This window comes from Xyrauchen texanus, chromosome 5 (assembly GCF_025860055.1).
Source record: "Xyrauchen texanus isolate HMW12.3.18 chromosome 5, RBS_HiC_50CHRs, whole genome shotgun sequence".
NCBI lineage: Eukaryota > Metazoa > Chordata > Actinopteri > Cypriniformes > Catostomidae > Xyrauchen > Xyrauchen texanus.
Genome location: NC_068280.1, coordinates 42,845,031 through 42,861,506, shown reverse-complemented (window position 1 = coordinate 42,861,506; position 16,476 = coordinate 42,845,031). Strand labels below are relative to the sequence as shown.

The following is a 16,476-nucleotide window of genomic DNA, read 5'->3' as shown; positions in this document are numbered from 1 at the left end:
TATTTTTAAACATCTTTAACAATCGTATTTTATCTAATTACACAATGATGATTCATCGACATTATAGACATTACAGATTTATCATCTGTTAATGCCTGATCTTCTGTAAAGCTGCTTTGAAACGATGTGTGTTGTGAAAGGCGCTATACAAATAAAATTTACTCAACTTGACTTGACTTGGCTTCACAACTCACTTTTGGCGCCCCTCTGTGGGCATTTCACCTGGAAACTTGAGCTAACACGCACCCATAATGTGCGTTCAAAAACGCTACCAGCTTCAGCCATGGACAGAGTTCAGCTGAAGAACTTTCGCCCTAGTGTTTCCAAATTCATAGTGAGATCAGTGTGTTGTTTCATCAAGAAAGTGTTATGTAAAAATCCTTTTGTAAAAGTGTAGGTCAGGGCTAGTCAACTTGCGAACCGCCAATCATCTTCATCTTGCAAAAAGTGAAGTGATACCGTGAACCTGCATACACACATATAGGCCTATTCTGCCATTATTTAGCTAATTAAAACTAGAGCAAACTTTGTGTAATATCACACCTTCTAGAAATGCAGATGGAAACATGGCAAGAACAATACTGTGTGATAAAGTTTACGGAGAATAATATTAGCTCTATGACAGTTGTGGGTTACTCCTCCTGTGACGCACCAACAGTGTTCAACAATGAGCAAATCTTACACCTTTAAACTCGTGAGAATTCACTGCAGGAGCTGTGATCATGATGGCACACACATCCAGATCAAGTTTACATCCTCAGGAGACAGAGCTAACTTATGTGACCTCATCTTAAAAAGGCCATACTGACAGAGAGATGGCGGGGACCGCCTCCTGTGACTCACTCAGCACTCCCTCCTCACGGTAAGGAAATAACATGCCAATAAATTTCTGAGTGTGTTTATTAAGTATTCAAGTAAGACAGAACTCACATTACATATACTGCAGTACTGAAACTGGATTCTAGCAGTAGAAATGTCAAAATAGCATTAGGCAAGAAGCATACAAGAACAATGCAAGAAAATTATAACCAACAACAAAAAGGTAATAAATAGCCCATACAGAAATACATATTTTTATGTGAGGGCATATTCTTTGTTTGCAATAAAAATAAACTATAATTTGCACTCATGTAAATTAACTAGGTTTGTCTTGTAGTTTTAGTTTACCAGCAAAAGAGCAAATAAGATGACTTGGAATATGGTGCATCTTGGTGTTTGTTTGTTTTCACAAAAACAAATATAAAATAAAAAAAATTAACTTGCACTTAAATCTGTTTTGAATGCTATTCTGATGCTAGTAAATCTTTGTAGTATGGCACTTTTCGTACATATGTCTCCTTAAGATCATTTGCTTATGTTTTCCTCATTGTAAGTCACTTTGGATAAAAGCGCCTGCTGAATGAATAAATGTAAATTAAACGAGAAGCACCCATTAACTCACTTTAGAAGCAGACAGTACACACTAATATTGCTATAGCACCCCTTGTGGCAACAATGAGAATGCAACGTGTACTTGCGTTGTGCTATGAATTGCCATCTGATACATTGCTGGAAAGCAACTACGCATGAAATCAAGCTTGAATAACAAGAAGCGTGCGTAAAGTATGTGAAATCATGAGTATGATAAACTATTTGTTCGTGATCTAACAAGACATTGAGTCTCCAATCAGTACAAAGAGAAAAACACACTTTCCTAATTTAGAGAGCTCCTTAATTATACATAATTATTGAGTAGGCATTGGCTGTTACAGACTCGTAGATAGTGTAGAACCTTGAGGTTGTGTTTATTGAGTACAAAACAAACTAAACAAAGGCAGAGAAGAACTTGGGGAATTGTCAACTGAGCGATGGAGCAGGAACCAGGATAAGAGAGCGAGGGAATTTCTTCAGAGAGTAACCAGCGGTAGTAAGTAAGTCTGTATTCTTAGTCAAGACCAGACAAAGAGTGAAAGGAGGATTGTGCTTTTATGTAGCAGAGCTGATTGATGACGTTACGAGGGACAGGTGCAGATGATCAGTACTCAGGGGAGAGGGATTGTGGAGTATTAGTGCTGGGCGTGTCCGGTAGATCTGTGACATTGGCACAGATAAGCACAATCATTTCGGCACTCGCCACTCACTAAGCACTTTAATTTCTATTAACACTATGGTCCTAAAAATTCGCCCAATGTGGTCTTCTGCTGTTGTAGCCCATCTGCCTTAAGGTTCGACGTTTTGTGCATTCTGAGAGCTATTCTACTCAATACAATTGTACAGAGTGGTTATCTGAGTTACCATAGCCTTTCTGTCAGCTTGAACCACTCTGGTCATTCTCCGTTGACCTCTCTCATCTACAAGGCATTTCCGTCTGCAGAACTGCCACTCACTGGTTGTTTTTTGATCAGTATTTGCTTGATTGTATGCACTGCACTACCGCCACACAATTGGCTGATTAGACTGCATGAATAAGTAGGTGTACAGGTGTTCCTAATAAAGTGATCAGTGTGTGCATTTCAAGTTGAAATTATTCAATCCATTGCAAACTGCAAACAAACTTTTTGCTCTCTTTGGATGCTGTTCACATGCGTCATATAATTGCTGCATATTTCCTAAGTGCCTTTGTTTGACAGTGTAGAAGCATTTTGCACATTTCAGTCACACTCCAGCCTCATGACACCTGAACCTATAAATGGCATTGCAGCTTTGGTTCTCGCTGTTTTTAGAGCTGAAGTGATGCAGTATCCACAGATATTCAAATGTCCGAAATCAAACACATACATGCACATACACAGTGCATATGAGCCTCTAAATATCCAACCCTGACCAACCCTCGTAGATTCTGCTCATACCTAAGAGTTACACAACACTGGCAGTTTGATGCTGAGACTGGAAGGCAGATTTAGGTCTGTAGCAGGTACATCACACACACACATATACAGTATATACATATAAAAACATGACTTTTGTAAGAATCTATACTTAGAGTACAGTATGTGCACACAAAAAATATATTTGCATACAGTATAGGCCACATATATACTGGCAGCCAAAGGTTTGGAATAATGTACAAATTTAGCTGTTTTGGAAGGACATTGGCACTTTAATTCACCAAAGTGACATTCAACTGATCGCAAAATATAGTCTGGACATTACTGATGTAAAAAAACAACATCATTACAATTTGAAAAAAAAAGTTATTTTTGATCAAATCATTCCAACACCTTATCCTTGAGTAAGCATGCTAAATTGCTAAAGTTGAAAGCTATCTGGTTCATTAAATGAAGCTTAACATTGTCATCGTGCTTGTTTTTGAGTTGCCACAGTATGCAATTGACTGGCATGTCTTATGTTTAATATTAGGTCCAAAATGGCAAAAAAGAAACAGCTTTCTCTAGAAACTCATCAGTCAATCATTGTTTTGAGGAATGAAGGCTATACAATGCTTAAAATTGCCAAAAAAAAAATGAAGATTTCATACAAAGATGTACACTATATTCTTCAAAGACAAAGGACAACTGGCTCTAACAAGGACAGAAAGAGATGTGGAAGGCCAGATGTACAACTAAACAAGAGGATAAATATATCAGAGTCTCTAGTTTGAGAAATAGATGCCTCACATGTCCTTAGTTAACATCTTCATTGAATTCTATCTGCTCAACACCAGTTTCATGCACAACAGAAAGAGAAGACTCAGGAGTGCCGGCCTTATGGGAAGAATTGCAAAGAAAAAGCCACTTTTGAAACAGAAAAAAAAAAAAAAGGTTAGAGTGGGCAAAGAAACACAGAAAATGGACAACAGATAATTGGAAAAGAGTGTTATAGATCTTAACCCCATTGAGCTTTTATGGGATCAGCTAGAATGTAAGGTGACAAGACAGCCACATCTATGGCAAGTGCGACAGGAAGTGTGGGGTGAAATGTCACATGAGTACCTGACAGACTGACAGATAGAATGCCAAGGATCTGCAAAGCTGTCATTGCTGCACATGGAGGATTTTTTGATGAGAACTCTTTGAAGTAGTTTAAGAAGTTCTGAAAAAACATTTCAAATTGTAATAGTAATTTTTCATGTTATTAATGTCCTGACTATACATTGTGATCAGCTGAATGCCACTTCAGTACCATAAGTGCAAATCTGTACATTATTCCAAACATTTGGCTGCAAGTGTACATTCATTTGATGATATGTGTTGTGTAACCAACAGGCCTATACAACAACATCCTAAAGATTATCGACACTTGGGACACTGTCTCTTGGGAAAAATGTCACTTGAAATCCAAGCAATGTGAAGATGCTGATGAAGATGAACTTAATAATTTATGAAAGAGGCAGAACACAGGATTTCAAGTACACAGAATTTACAGACAGCCATTAAGCTCAAGGTGCAATGCACATGCTCATACTTTACCATATAAGTTAAAACAATAAAATCAATAAAACACTGCAAAGTTTTCAGGATCACCTCATGGACATGTCTGATACAGGTACATTACAAACTCCTGAGCTTGATTTATGTTTCTTTTTTACAACATTTTCAGTCTAGAACTATTGGTACTTAGTACTGATGTGAAAAACTTGCCATTTAAGCACAGAACATTGAGAAAAACTATGTCAAGCATATTGAATATGACTTGACGGGACCACACAGAGATACTGTAAACATTACACCACTGTTGCAGCAGAGATGCCAATTTGGGTTTATATAATGTTTTAAGCAAAGTAAGACAGAACAACTTGGAGACAAATATCAGTGAGCATGTTTACATGTAAACAGAACTTTTTCCGGGGAAAGGAAGACTGACTAAACATAGACTGTTTAAGCAAAAAAAGATCTGCAAACAAGGTTTTTGGCCATTACGTGATAACGCGTTTCACGTTCTGGCGAATAATCAAATAGGCAAGTGTTGTGCATATGCCTGTTTACTTTTTGAAAAAAAGGGAGGAAAAAAAATTCTAATTTCAAATGTCTTGTCAGTGCATGGTAGATTACTTCTGAAATGTAATATGGTACTGATTACAAATTACACAACTTCAATTGTAGCCAGAAATTTCATATTTTAGATTACAATTTTAGGTTATCTAATATCATTACTTCTGTATTACTTATTGCATATTTTGATTAAAATCTAATAATTGTTATTTATTTATTTATTTAATCCCTTTTTTCCCCAATTTGTAATGCCCAATTCCCAAAATCGAATAATTAATTGTTAATGTATGAAGTATTAATTAACACTCTTTCATTAAAATTAATAAACATAAAATCAAACAGAAGCTTGCTGTTTGTCAGTTGCAATGAAAACATGCTTGGATTTTATTTTTAATAGAATTGTTTGATTTTTATATCGAGAAAAGGGACTGCATTTTTCAGTCAACGTCCAATTTGTACCTCCGCATAATTATTCATGAGAAGGGGTGGCCTTAGTTTATGATTTTCTGCCATCCTGGTAATGTAATCAATACTTTTTTCATGTAATCTATTAAAAAGTAACAGTAATCTGATTATGCACACTATAAAATGTAATGTAATTCAATTGCAAGTTCTTAATTTATGTAATCTGATTTTTATGTAAAAAAGATTACGTTTTTGTTACTACCCATCATTATGTCTTGTAAACACTGTGTTCTTTTGTTGTTGTGTTTTTAGAATGAGCAAATGTTTTATAGTTATCGTATTGTTGTTCATTTAAATTAATTTGCACTTTATACATTTTCTCCTGATACAGCAGTCGATTCTGGAACTGTTTTCTCTGTTCTACATTTCAGCCACTCATATGACCACAAGTCCTTTTGGCAACATTTCTTTGGTTTTACTTTAGGTTTGTTGTGTTTTAGTATGTAAGAACTCCTCTAACCATCAGATGACTTAGATGTGTACATGTGTGTGCTAAATACACTGGTGTCAACCCTGCCATTTTGCTAACAACACAACCATTTATCTCTGTTTGACCATATTATCAGCTCTTCATATTCACTCTGTCAGACTCTATCAATCCAATTAGCTAATTTCCCTAAACTCCACTCAAGGACACTTGAGAGCTTCTGACTGCTCAGAAGAAAGAGAAGAAGAAGCATATCGGAGGGATATAGTAAGAATCTTTTTTTGTTGTTTTGTTTTCAACAAATCTAATGGATCAGACGTCACACCCTTAAAGGATGAATCTGTATTTGAGCCTTTTCCATATTATCTACATTTATTCTCAGTATCTATAATTAAACCTGAATGATACATATTTTGCTATGCTGATTTACTGGGATTCTCTAAACTGTAAACATGGTACTGTACACAAGCTTATCTATAACTAAAAAACAATATTCATAGAACTCATGAAACTCATTAATGGAAGAATCTCTATCTATATAATTGTGTATTTATGATGATACTTCTTTTGCAAATATTGAATACATATTTATAATAACTGTAAACAAACTTAAATTTGAAATAAGAAGCAATAATTCTGATTGACTATATTAGTTGTTAAGGGCAGCTGTCAGAAATGATATACCTTTAAAGCTTAAGTGTCTTTTTTAAACTTTTTACTTTTTGCTTCAGTCAGTTACCTTTTCAGTCAGCTTCTTATGAAACAGCAGCTATAACATTTCGGTTAAGCCCATAAAATATTGAACATTGGCACTGGGGGACATTGCACATTCCCCCTCAAAGAACACTGTAGTAATGAGTGCAAACTGCAAAGGCAATTTTTAGTACAACACATAGTGTGGTGCAAGAAAAATATAGACAGTCAATTAAAAACTGAAAAAACAAACAAAAAAGAAAGCTTTATGACATCAATTTGAAAGTCCTAGTGAACCCATTTCAGTTTCTACATGATTTAGGATCTGATTCCAAGTTTCAGAAACTGCCAGCTCTTCATTAAGATGACACTGATGACTTATGAGGCAGATGGTTTCCACATTTAGTAAAGGAGGCGAGAAGCTGTGAATGTTCACAGAAATAATTTTGCATGTGTTTCTTCGCCATGGAGTAGGAGAAGGTGTGAGCGTGTATCTTGTTTTACTCTGATGATAATTTAAATAAAGTTCTGCTGCCTGAGCACAGCGTTTAATTACTTTAAACTTGACAAATCTTAAGGCTTTGCTCTAGTTCAAACTTTGCAGCACAATCGCACACGTGTACACATTCTGCTTTTAACCCTTTTATTCCTCTATGACATGGATTCCTTACACAGACCCTAATAATTGTCCATATTAAGACATTTATTACATCTCATTAGTACAATTACATCAGATTTCAACACTGTACATAGAGTTACATCTACTTCAACTGGAAAGTGAAATATTTAATCAAAATATGGTGTGACATTCAGTCCTCAATTCCAAATGGAGAATGTGTATGAAAAAACAATGATTGTAGACTAGGAACTGACATGTAATCCACTGAGTATTCCACAGTTCAAGACTGACAGTTGTTCCTTTTTTGTTTTGAAGAGTGAATACACATTTATTGATATTTAGCTTTAGCTTTTAAGAATCACTAAATACAAAGCACAACTCTTCTATTTCTATTTCAATTTCTGAATGAAAATGTTTCAGCAATGTATCAGTTTTACTATGCATCAAGTGCAGTAGCTGATTCCGTCAGGTGGTATGGTAAACTCATTGAATCACACGTACTAGCTTGGGTCCACCAAAACGACAGACTCAGATTCCCAGCATCCTCCCCACAGGAGTTGATTGAGTTGTCAGTGGTATCCTCTGGATCTTTATCTTGATTCTGCAGGTGGAAGACTTTGGGTAGCGAAGCTAGTGCCAGTGCTGAGGCAGAAGATGGGCCAATGAGGCGCAGACGCAAAGCCTTGGCTGAGCGGTGGAGGTCACCAATGAAACAGTAGCAGAAGGGGTTTAGAGAAGAGTTTGTGAGGCCCAGCCACTGTGCAAAGGGCCTGGCCTGCAGTAGCCATTCTGGTGGATGGTGTAGCTCACGGTCCAGCCACATATCAGCCACATACATGGGCAACCAGGACAGAGCAAAAAGCATCACCAAAGCTGCGACCATACGGGCGATTTGCCGCCGCCCCTGTAGTCTTGCTTCATGAAGTGCCTGTGAGCGGGGGTCCAGCTCTGTGAACCTACCCGCCTCACCAGTGCTCTGAAGCCGATGACATGTGAGGAAGGCTAGGGTGAGATTAAACGCAACAGGGAGGCAGTAGAGGGCACTGAAGAGCAGGACATTGTACGCCTGTCGCAAGCGTGGTTGAGGCCACACCTCTCCACAAATGGGCAGTACGATGGCCAGTCCTTCAATCAAAGCTACTTCATCACGTCGAGTAACAACGGCGACTGGCATGCAGATCACTGAGGAGATTAGCCACACAACAGTGACGGAGATGAGGATACGTCGACGGGTGAAGTAGGCACGAGATTGTAGCGGCGAGTGAACTGCATAGTACCGACTAATGCTGATAACAGTGATGCTCAGGACGCTGGCAGAAACTGACATGGCTTGTGTGAAGGGCACAGCACGGCACAGGAAGTCCCCGTACACCCATGGTGTATAGATTCGGTGACCCAGAGTGATGGGCATGCACACGCAAACCACCGCCAGGTCACATACTGCCAAGTTTATCAGCAGACAGCGAGTGGCGCATGCACCTGACAGACGCACACTTCCGTGTTGACCCAACAAAACTTTGAGGGACATGACATTTCCAAAGAAACCCACAAGGAAGGAAACGGAGTAAAGGACAGTCAAGATAATGGTGCCAGGTTCTCGGATGGTAAGGAACAGCTGCCATTCTAAAGCCGAATTATCCTGGAAGAAGGTGCTGTTGAAAAAGCTGGCTGGAGCAGACCTGCTCTGGTTTTGAAACTCACGCTGAAGGTTTAATGCACTGGGAAGGTTGAAGAGCTGGGTTGGCGCCTGATCTGGGGTCAGATTCATAGTGGTATTCCAGGGACAGTGAGTGGTTTGAGAGGTGAACTATGACACCATGACAGAATGGACTGTCAGGTTCAAGAGCATCAAATTTCTGAACAGGTCCCAGTTGATCATGAAAATAATTCTGTAACACTCTCTCAATTTTTCCATTTTCTGTATTTTACTTTTTGAATCCCAAAGTTTCCATTCATGCACGCAAAAAGCTTGAAGACCATGAAGGAATACAAAAGATCTAAAATCCATCGCTCTTTCCTTATTTCTTAGTTTTTCCCCACTTGCTTAAAGCCAATGCATCTGTTCTGCACATAATATCAAGGACATAATTCATGTTTACCTCCTTAGAAATCATAGATGTCAACAAAAGCAAAGGTGCCCATCTTCTTTGACTTTTTATGTTCCTTCACTTTCTCCTTTCACATCTTGTGCACATCTGTACCATGTGTATGTAACCTGAGGAAAAAACAGAGACAGATACAAACATAGATATGCACTCACATACAGTTCACATCTTTCCACATACCCTGCCTTGTCACCCCTGAAAAGCGAAGATAAAAAGCACAAGAAAAAGCTTTCCAAATCCTTTCACTTATTCATATTTTTTGTCTCATACGGCTACGCACCTAAATTTGTGTATAAAGCTGAGATTCGCCATAGAGCAAGCTCAAATTAAAATGCTAACAGCAGTGCAAAAATAAAACAGGAGGTTCTCACTTTGTTTCTACATCTATAGACTGGATTATGTTCACCAATTTACCTGTAACTGTAAATCAGAGTCAAGTTAACATGAATGAATGCCATTCAAAATATTTCATAATATCCATCAGAAATTCTTGTAGTACTGTTTAATAGTTACAATGCTCATTTAATCTATAATCATTAACATTGGTGACCTTCTTTTATTTAAAATGATGTATGCTGATGCAAATCTCTTTGTAATTTCTGATTTATTTCAAAGCAGAAAGTGATTAATTAGCAGCCATTTAAAGCAACAAACAAGTATTTACTGTTAATGTTATTAATAGTAAGATGCGTTAATGTATGCTACATGCACAGTATTTAGCAATCGACGCAAAACAGATAATTTGACACTAAGATGAATTTGAAATTGGTTTACCTGTTTTGATAAAATGGTCAGATCATTCCAGTAGGTCAGAAGTTAAGATGTCTTTTCTAACTGAAAGATTTCTCACTGAATCGATATATATATATTTGTTACAGGACAATTAAATCCAGCTCGGCGATGCCGATGCGTTAGTCACCTGTTCAAGACCTCTGATACTGGAGAAGAGTTATAAGTTGAGGTTCCAGCTTTATTTTCATCGGTGTTATATTGCTGCGCACAAGCGCCCTCTAGCGTCAACTTAATGTTGCACTGATGCAGCCACCGGTCCACAGCTGTGCTTTCCTTTTGAGTAAACTGCTGCCTAATGCCTGCGGCTCCCTGTGCGCCTCTGCAAGGAGAAAGTCCAGATGCTTACGTTACCTGAATCATGTAAATATTTAAAAGATACACTTATGTAAATATAAATTGAATTTAAGAATTAAATAGAAACAGCAGTGAAGATCATTTTCAGAAAGTCTACCCCCCACACACACATTTAATTGCTTAATGTGAGAACAATAATATTATTTAGATGTCGAATTAGCCTATTCAGCTCATCATGCTAGTACATCATGAGGTACCACGCTTTATTGTCACGAGAAACAAAAAGTCCTAAAAAGTTTAAAAGGGTGGACATTTTTGGGGGGGATTTTTGAAGTGAAAGATGTTGTATCTTTTAGCCTCCTCCTTAGTGTGCCTGCCTCTCATGCCAGAGATACTGGTTTGTATCCTGTTCTGAGCAGGTCAAGCAGGACCTTAAGCAGCGCACATACTGCCAGCGACATCGCGCGTGACAGCGACCGTTGGTGACTAGATGTGGGCGTGCCAGCGACGCGACAAAGTTGAGACAAGTTCAACGGAAGCGACAGCCAATATGAGAGAAGAAGGGAGAGCTCGCTCGCTCTCGCTCTCTCTCTCTCTCTCTCTCTCTCTCTCTCTCTCTCTCTCTCTCTCTCTCTCTCTCTCTCTCTCTCTCTCTCTCTCTCTCTCTCTCTCTCTCTCTCTCTCTCTCTCTCTCTCTCTCTCTCTCTCTCTCTCTCTCTCTCTCTCTCTCAGCTCCTGCAGTAACGGAAAGATGGATGAAAGGCTAATTCTTGCTGTTAGCAATTTTCCAGTGCTCTATGATATGGAAATGGTATATCCAGCCGCAGCTCTTGCACCAGCCGGTGGTACTCGCCGTGCTGACTCCGAGATTTAACGTTTTCGCCGCAGATAAACAGCCGCTATGGCAAAGAGCACGCCTTGTTTCTCATTCATCTTTGATATAAAGCATTTTATGTACTGATTCATTTATATTTAGTCTTTTCCCTCCAAAATGTTTGCTTTTAAGAGCAATGTGAAGAGCAATGGAATGACATCCGTGAATGTCATTTATAAACGTATAGGCAACCAGTAGTGGGAACGCCCACTAGCGACTTCACCGCCAGCCACTGGCGACCTGGCAGTGTGTACGCAGCTTTACACTGTAAGTTGAATGTGACAGGGCGGAGGGCGGGTCTGGGTCATTATTCTACACACCCGGACCCTTATCAGGCTAATCAAGTGGCGGTGCGAGGGAGAGAGAGTGGTTACGGGCAGCTGTCAGACTTTATGTGTGTATTTGGGTCAGACAAATCAAACCACAACCTGAGAAAGTAGTTACTATGGCTCATTTCAAAGAAATTGATTGCAAAATTTTGGAAGAAACCGTACAGCACCTTAAAACATCAACCTGCGCCCTTGATGCACTTCCCACATCTTTTTTCAAAAGTGTGTTCAACTGTTTAGAAGCAGATCTCCTAGAAGTGATAAACTCTTCACTTCTCTCTGGGAGTTTTCCAAACTCCCTGAAAACTGCAGTTGTCAAGCCCCTCTTGAAAAAGAGCAATCTGGATAAGACCACATTAAGCAACTATAGACCGATCTCAAATCTTCCTTTCATAGGCAAGATCATTGAAAAAGTTGTCCTCAATCAGCTGAACAAATTCTTGAACTCGAATGGATACTTTGACAATTTTCAATCTGGTTTTCCGATCATATCACAGCACAGAGACAGCGCTCATAAAGATAATAAACGATATTCACTTAAATACTGATACAGGCAAATTATCAGTACTGGTACTACTCGACCTCAGTGCTGCATTTGACACTGTTGATCACAACATACTTCTTGACAGGCTGGAAAACTGGGTGGGGCTTTCTGGGATGGTCCTAAAATGGTTCAGGTCATACTTAGAAGGAAGAGGTTATTATGTGAGTATGGGAGACCATAAGTCTGAGTGGACGTCCATGACATGCGGAGTCCCTCAAGGCTCAATTCTTGCGCCACTCCTGTTCAACCTGTTTATGCTCCCAATGAGCCAAATAATGAGAAAGAACCAAATTGCTTACCACAGCTATGCAGACGACACACAGATCTACTTAGCCCTATCACCTAATGATTACAGCCCCATTGACTCCCTGTGCCAATGCATTGATGAATTAAACAGTTGGATGTGCCAAAACTTTCTTCAGTTAAACAAAGACAAAACTGAAGTCATTGTGTTTGGAAACAAAGATGAAGTTCTCAAGGTGAATGCATACCTTGACGCTAGGGGTCAAACAACTAAAAATCAAGTCAGGAATCTTGGTGTGTCTCTACAGTCAGACCTTAGTTTCAGTAGTCATGTCAAAGCAATAACTAAATCAGCATACTATCATCTGAAAAATATTGCAAGAATTAGATGTTTTGTTTCCAGTCAAGACCTAGAGAAACTTGTGCATGCTTTCATCACCAGCAGGGTGGATTATTGTAATGAACTCCTCACTGGCCTTCCCAAAAAGACCATAAGACAGTTGCAGCTCATACAGAACGCTGCTGCCAGGATTCTGAGCAGAACCAGAAAATATGAACATATCACACCAGTCCTCAGGTCTTTACACTGGCTCCCAGTTACATTTAGGATTGATTTTAAAGTATTATTACTGGTATATAAATCCCTCAATAGGCTAGGACCTCAACTGAACCATTTCAATTATTCTTATTTTTTTATTTTTTTTATTCTTATTTTAATCTCTTCTATGTAAAGCACTTTGAATTACCATTGTGTATGAAATGTGCTATATAAATAAACTTGCCTTGCTTTTTCATCAGTTTAATATTAAAACTATTATTTATATCGTCAAGCCAGTTCTCGCACCATGTAAAGGGAGTTATGGAAAGGAGGCGGCGAGAATCGGCTTAACAATAATAAACAATATTTTTAATAAAGAACTTAAAACGAAAAGACACAAACACACAAATCTGCCGGACAGCTGCCCGTAAACGCTCTCTCTTGCGCCACCATCTGCAGTCGGCCTTTTATCTGCCTTTAGTTGGCCTCGGAGGCTTGATTAGCCTGATAAGGGGCCGGGTGTGTAGAATCACGACCCCGTCCCTGCCCTCCGCCCTGTCACAATCAGCTAATGGATATGTTTGCAATATTTTATTGTTTGCAAATTATAAACCAGCTCATGTGGATTTTTTATAACGCTGTCAGTGTTAGCTAGATATATTGCTGGCTTCCATGGCTGCAGCTCACTGTGTTTGCCCGCTATAACTTGTTTTATATCTAGCAACCCGTGGTGTCGAAATACTACTGGGCAATGGGCAGTGACCGGGATCACACAGGCCAAAACACAAACAGAAATTCCGGCTGGAACAGACATTTCAAAGTAAACTATACTGGCTGTAACATTGTTTTTGGAGAAGCCAGTATTTCATTTTAGAATTTTTACTAAATATCTGATAACATATTATTTTAATTGTATGCTTTAGTACAGTAAATATATTACATATTGCTCCTTGAATTATATAAAATGTAAATATATATATATATATATATATATTATTTGTCTTTTACTGCTGTCAGTGGTGCTTTTCTCTCATGATATCAAATCATTTCAATTTATATGACGATTTCTAAGTAGGAAAACCATTTCACTATACACAGAAAAACACATTATAGTACACCAATAAAACAAATAACCATAAACTATTATGTAAGTGATATATGGTAATTCTAGACAACGCGTTAACTGGAACATTACTACACTAATTTTAGCTATACAATGCTTAACAGTTTATTGCCTATTAATTATGTAGTACTTTATTAGAGTAATCATAAAGTATTAACAATTTTCATAGTAGCCTAACGAAAGGAACATTAATGACACATGTGAATTTAAAAACATATTTAACATCAATTTACCATGGTTCTTAGTAGTGAACTGTACACCATGCCAGCAAGAAACTTACCCTGAAATACATTTTCATGTTCATGTGGGACTATAATTACAACAGCCAATATTATTTTGAAAAAATAAAATAAATATTATATATATATATATACATATATATATATATATATATATTCTGATATAATATTATATCAGATATTACACTGTATGTATTACACATTCTGTATGAATGCAGTGGCACTTCTCAGCAGTGGAATTCCACAGAAGCAATGTAAAATGTATAGACACAAAACAGTACAGCACAGAACTGTGGGTCGTAGTGTTAGACAAGTTTGACTGGTAGTGCATCTACATTATGACAGGAAATTTAAAAAACAATCTGTGACAAGTGACAACACTCAAAATGGAAAAGGGTTAGCCTGGGTCATTGATTAATTGTTTATTGGAAAAACAAAACAACAAACATATAACCACTTAAATAACATAATTAACTCAATGCACAGAGAAGCGATTTTGTATTTAAATAAGTATATTACATATTTTATGCACAATTTCTAAACCTCTCTAAATAAACAAAACAATGCATGACAGAGGATCACACTTAGGGTTGTAGATTCCAGGGTGGATGTTCAATCCAAATCTACACCCTTGATCACACTAACATGTTAAAATGAAAACAGTAGCCTAATTAACTGGAATTCAAAATTCCAATAAATATCAAAATAGACAAATATTACAATTGCAGATAAAGAGCAGGCTGTACAAAACTTTCCAGCAAAAAAATCAAATCAGACCTGTGAACCAAAGTTCATCACTAAAGTGTTTTGTCAGAATGTTAAAGAATACTGAAATGTCCAGTGCGAGATATGTGAATATCTTGGTCACTATTAGAATGAGATAAAGTGCCCAACACTTTATGTGGTTTATGTCCTCTCTCAACCCGGTCCTGACTGCTTCAGAGATCTGAGAACAGCCAAAAGGTCAAACAACTGAATGGAGAGGAAGAGTACAGCAGCATGAAGAACCATCTGTATACAATGATGATGATGAATGAGGCTAAACTAAACATGCTGACAAACGCAAGCCAAGAATAGTGTTACGTTCCTGAACGTATCTTTTGTAATATGTTGTGTGCAAATATGTTTGTCTGTCTCTCTGTTCTGCTCCTGTAGGATGAGTAGTGGCACCTGTTGCGAATCAACGTGATTGACTCTTCTGATTGGCACTTGTGGCTGTGTGCTCTGAAATAAAAGCTCTCTGGTTTGGAATTACGGCCGAGACAATTCACGAAACTCTCTTTTCTCCCTGTGTTAGGTATTGTACTTTGGTATAAAGTTGTTGTAAGAGCAATGTTACCCTGATTGCAGACGGACATTTGCTGTTACCCCTGAGTGCAGGGCTTGTTTAAAAATCTTGTTTCTTTAATGAGTTATTTTAGGAAGCTGTAGGGAGGTGGGTGCCAATTATTTTGCAAATCTTTTTCTCCTGATTATGATTAGAGAGCGAGTTGGGATCAGTATTGTCTTTTATTTGCATCTTTGTTTTGTATATAGATTATTTAGTCGAACTAGCATAAGTAGATTATATTGGCATTGACCCCTCCTGAGGTTAATTTGCTGCTTCCCTGTAAAGATTCCCTAGTTTCTGTTTTCAAAATAAATATTTATTGTTCTAATGAATTGTGTTAAATGCTGGGATGGGGAAAACAGGGGCTCAGCAACGCTAGCCAGTAACATTAAGCGTATTACATTATTTTCCTTAATTCTTTTAATTTTAAACTGTTGCTCCTCTACTCTAGACAGGGGAGGACATAATAGTTATACAGGCAGCAGTGAAACAGATCACACTATATCTGAGAGGTCTGAACTTTAGAAAGGTTACATAAACCACTGCCAGGTAATGCTCAACACAGATCAGACACTGATACAGAGGATGGCCAGTGATTGGAAATCCTAAAAAAAATTAGATTTGGAAACTGTATCCAAAGCAGCTTGCACAGCAAAATTGATTACCCAAATTATACAGTGCAATTTGTAATGTTGTGTGACATGCTACTCCATTTTAAACAACTTTTAGCAAATTAGGATACGTCTACATTAATCCGGATATATTTGAAAACGGCGTTTTCGTTTCAAAACTCTCTCCGTCCACACTAGCGTTTTTCCAAAAGTTGCTCTTCCACACCGAAACACCTGTACTGCGCATGAGTAAGACGCTTCGACATGCGTCATTTCCGTCAGGCGTTTATTTACCTTCTGCCTCTTTGAAACGTGGCGGTACGGTCTGAAACGCAACTGT

The 16,476-nt window shown here is 38.1% G+C and overlaps 1 protein-coding gene across 1 annotated transcript; it reads right to left on the bottom strand.

Annotated features, from left to right (window-relative positions):
* Nucleotides 1-7,231: 7,231 nt before the first annotated feature.
* Nucleotides 7,232-9,367, bottom strand: LOC127644435 (QRFP-like peptide receptor). Its single transcript, XM_052127621.1, has one exon. The coding sequence runs from the start codon at nucleotides 8,880-8,882 to the stop codon at nucleotides 7,551-7,553; it is 1,332 nt and encodes a 443-aa protein (XP_051983581.1). The 5' UTR covers nucleotides 8,883-9,367; the 3' UTR covers nucleotides 7,232-7,550.
* Nucleotides 9,368-16,476: the final 7,109 nt, after the last annotated feature.

Excerpts from the sequence above, each read along its gene's own strand:
- LOC127644435 (XM_052127621.1), bottom strand. The coding sequence starts at position 8,882 with ATGAATCTGACCCCAGATCAGGCGCCAACCCAGCTCTTCAACCTTCCC.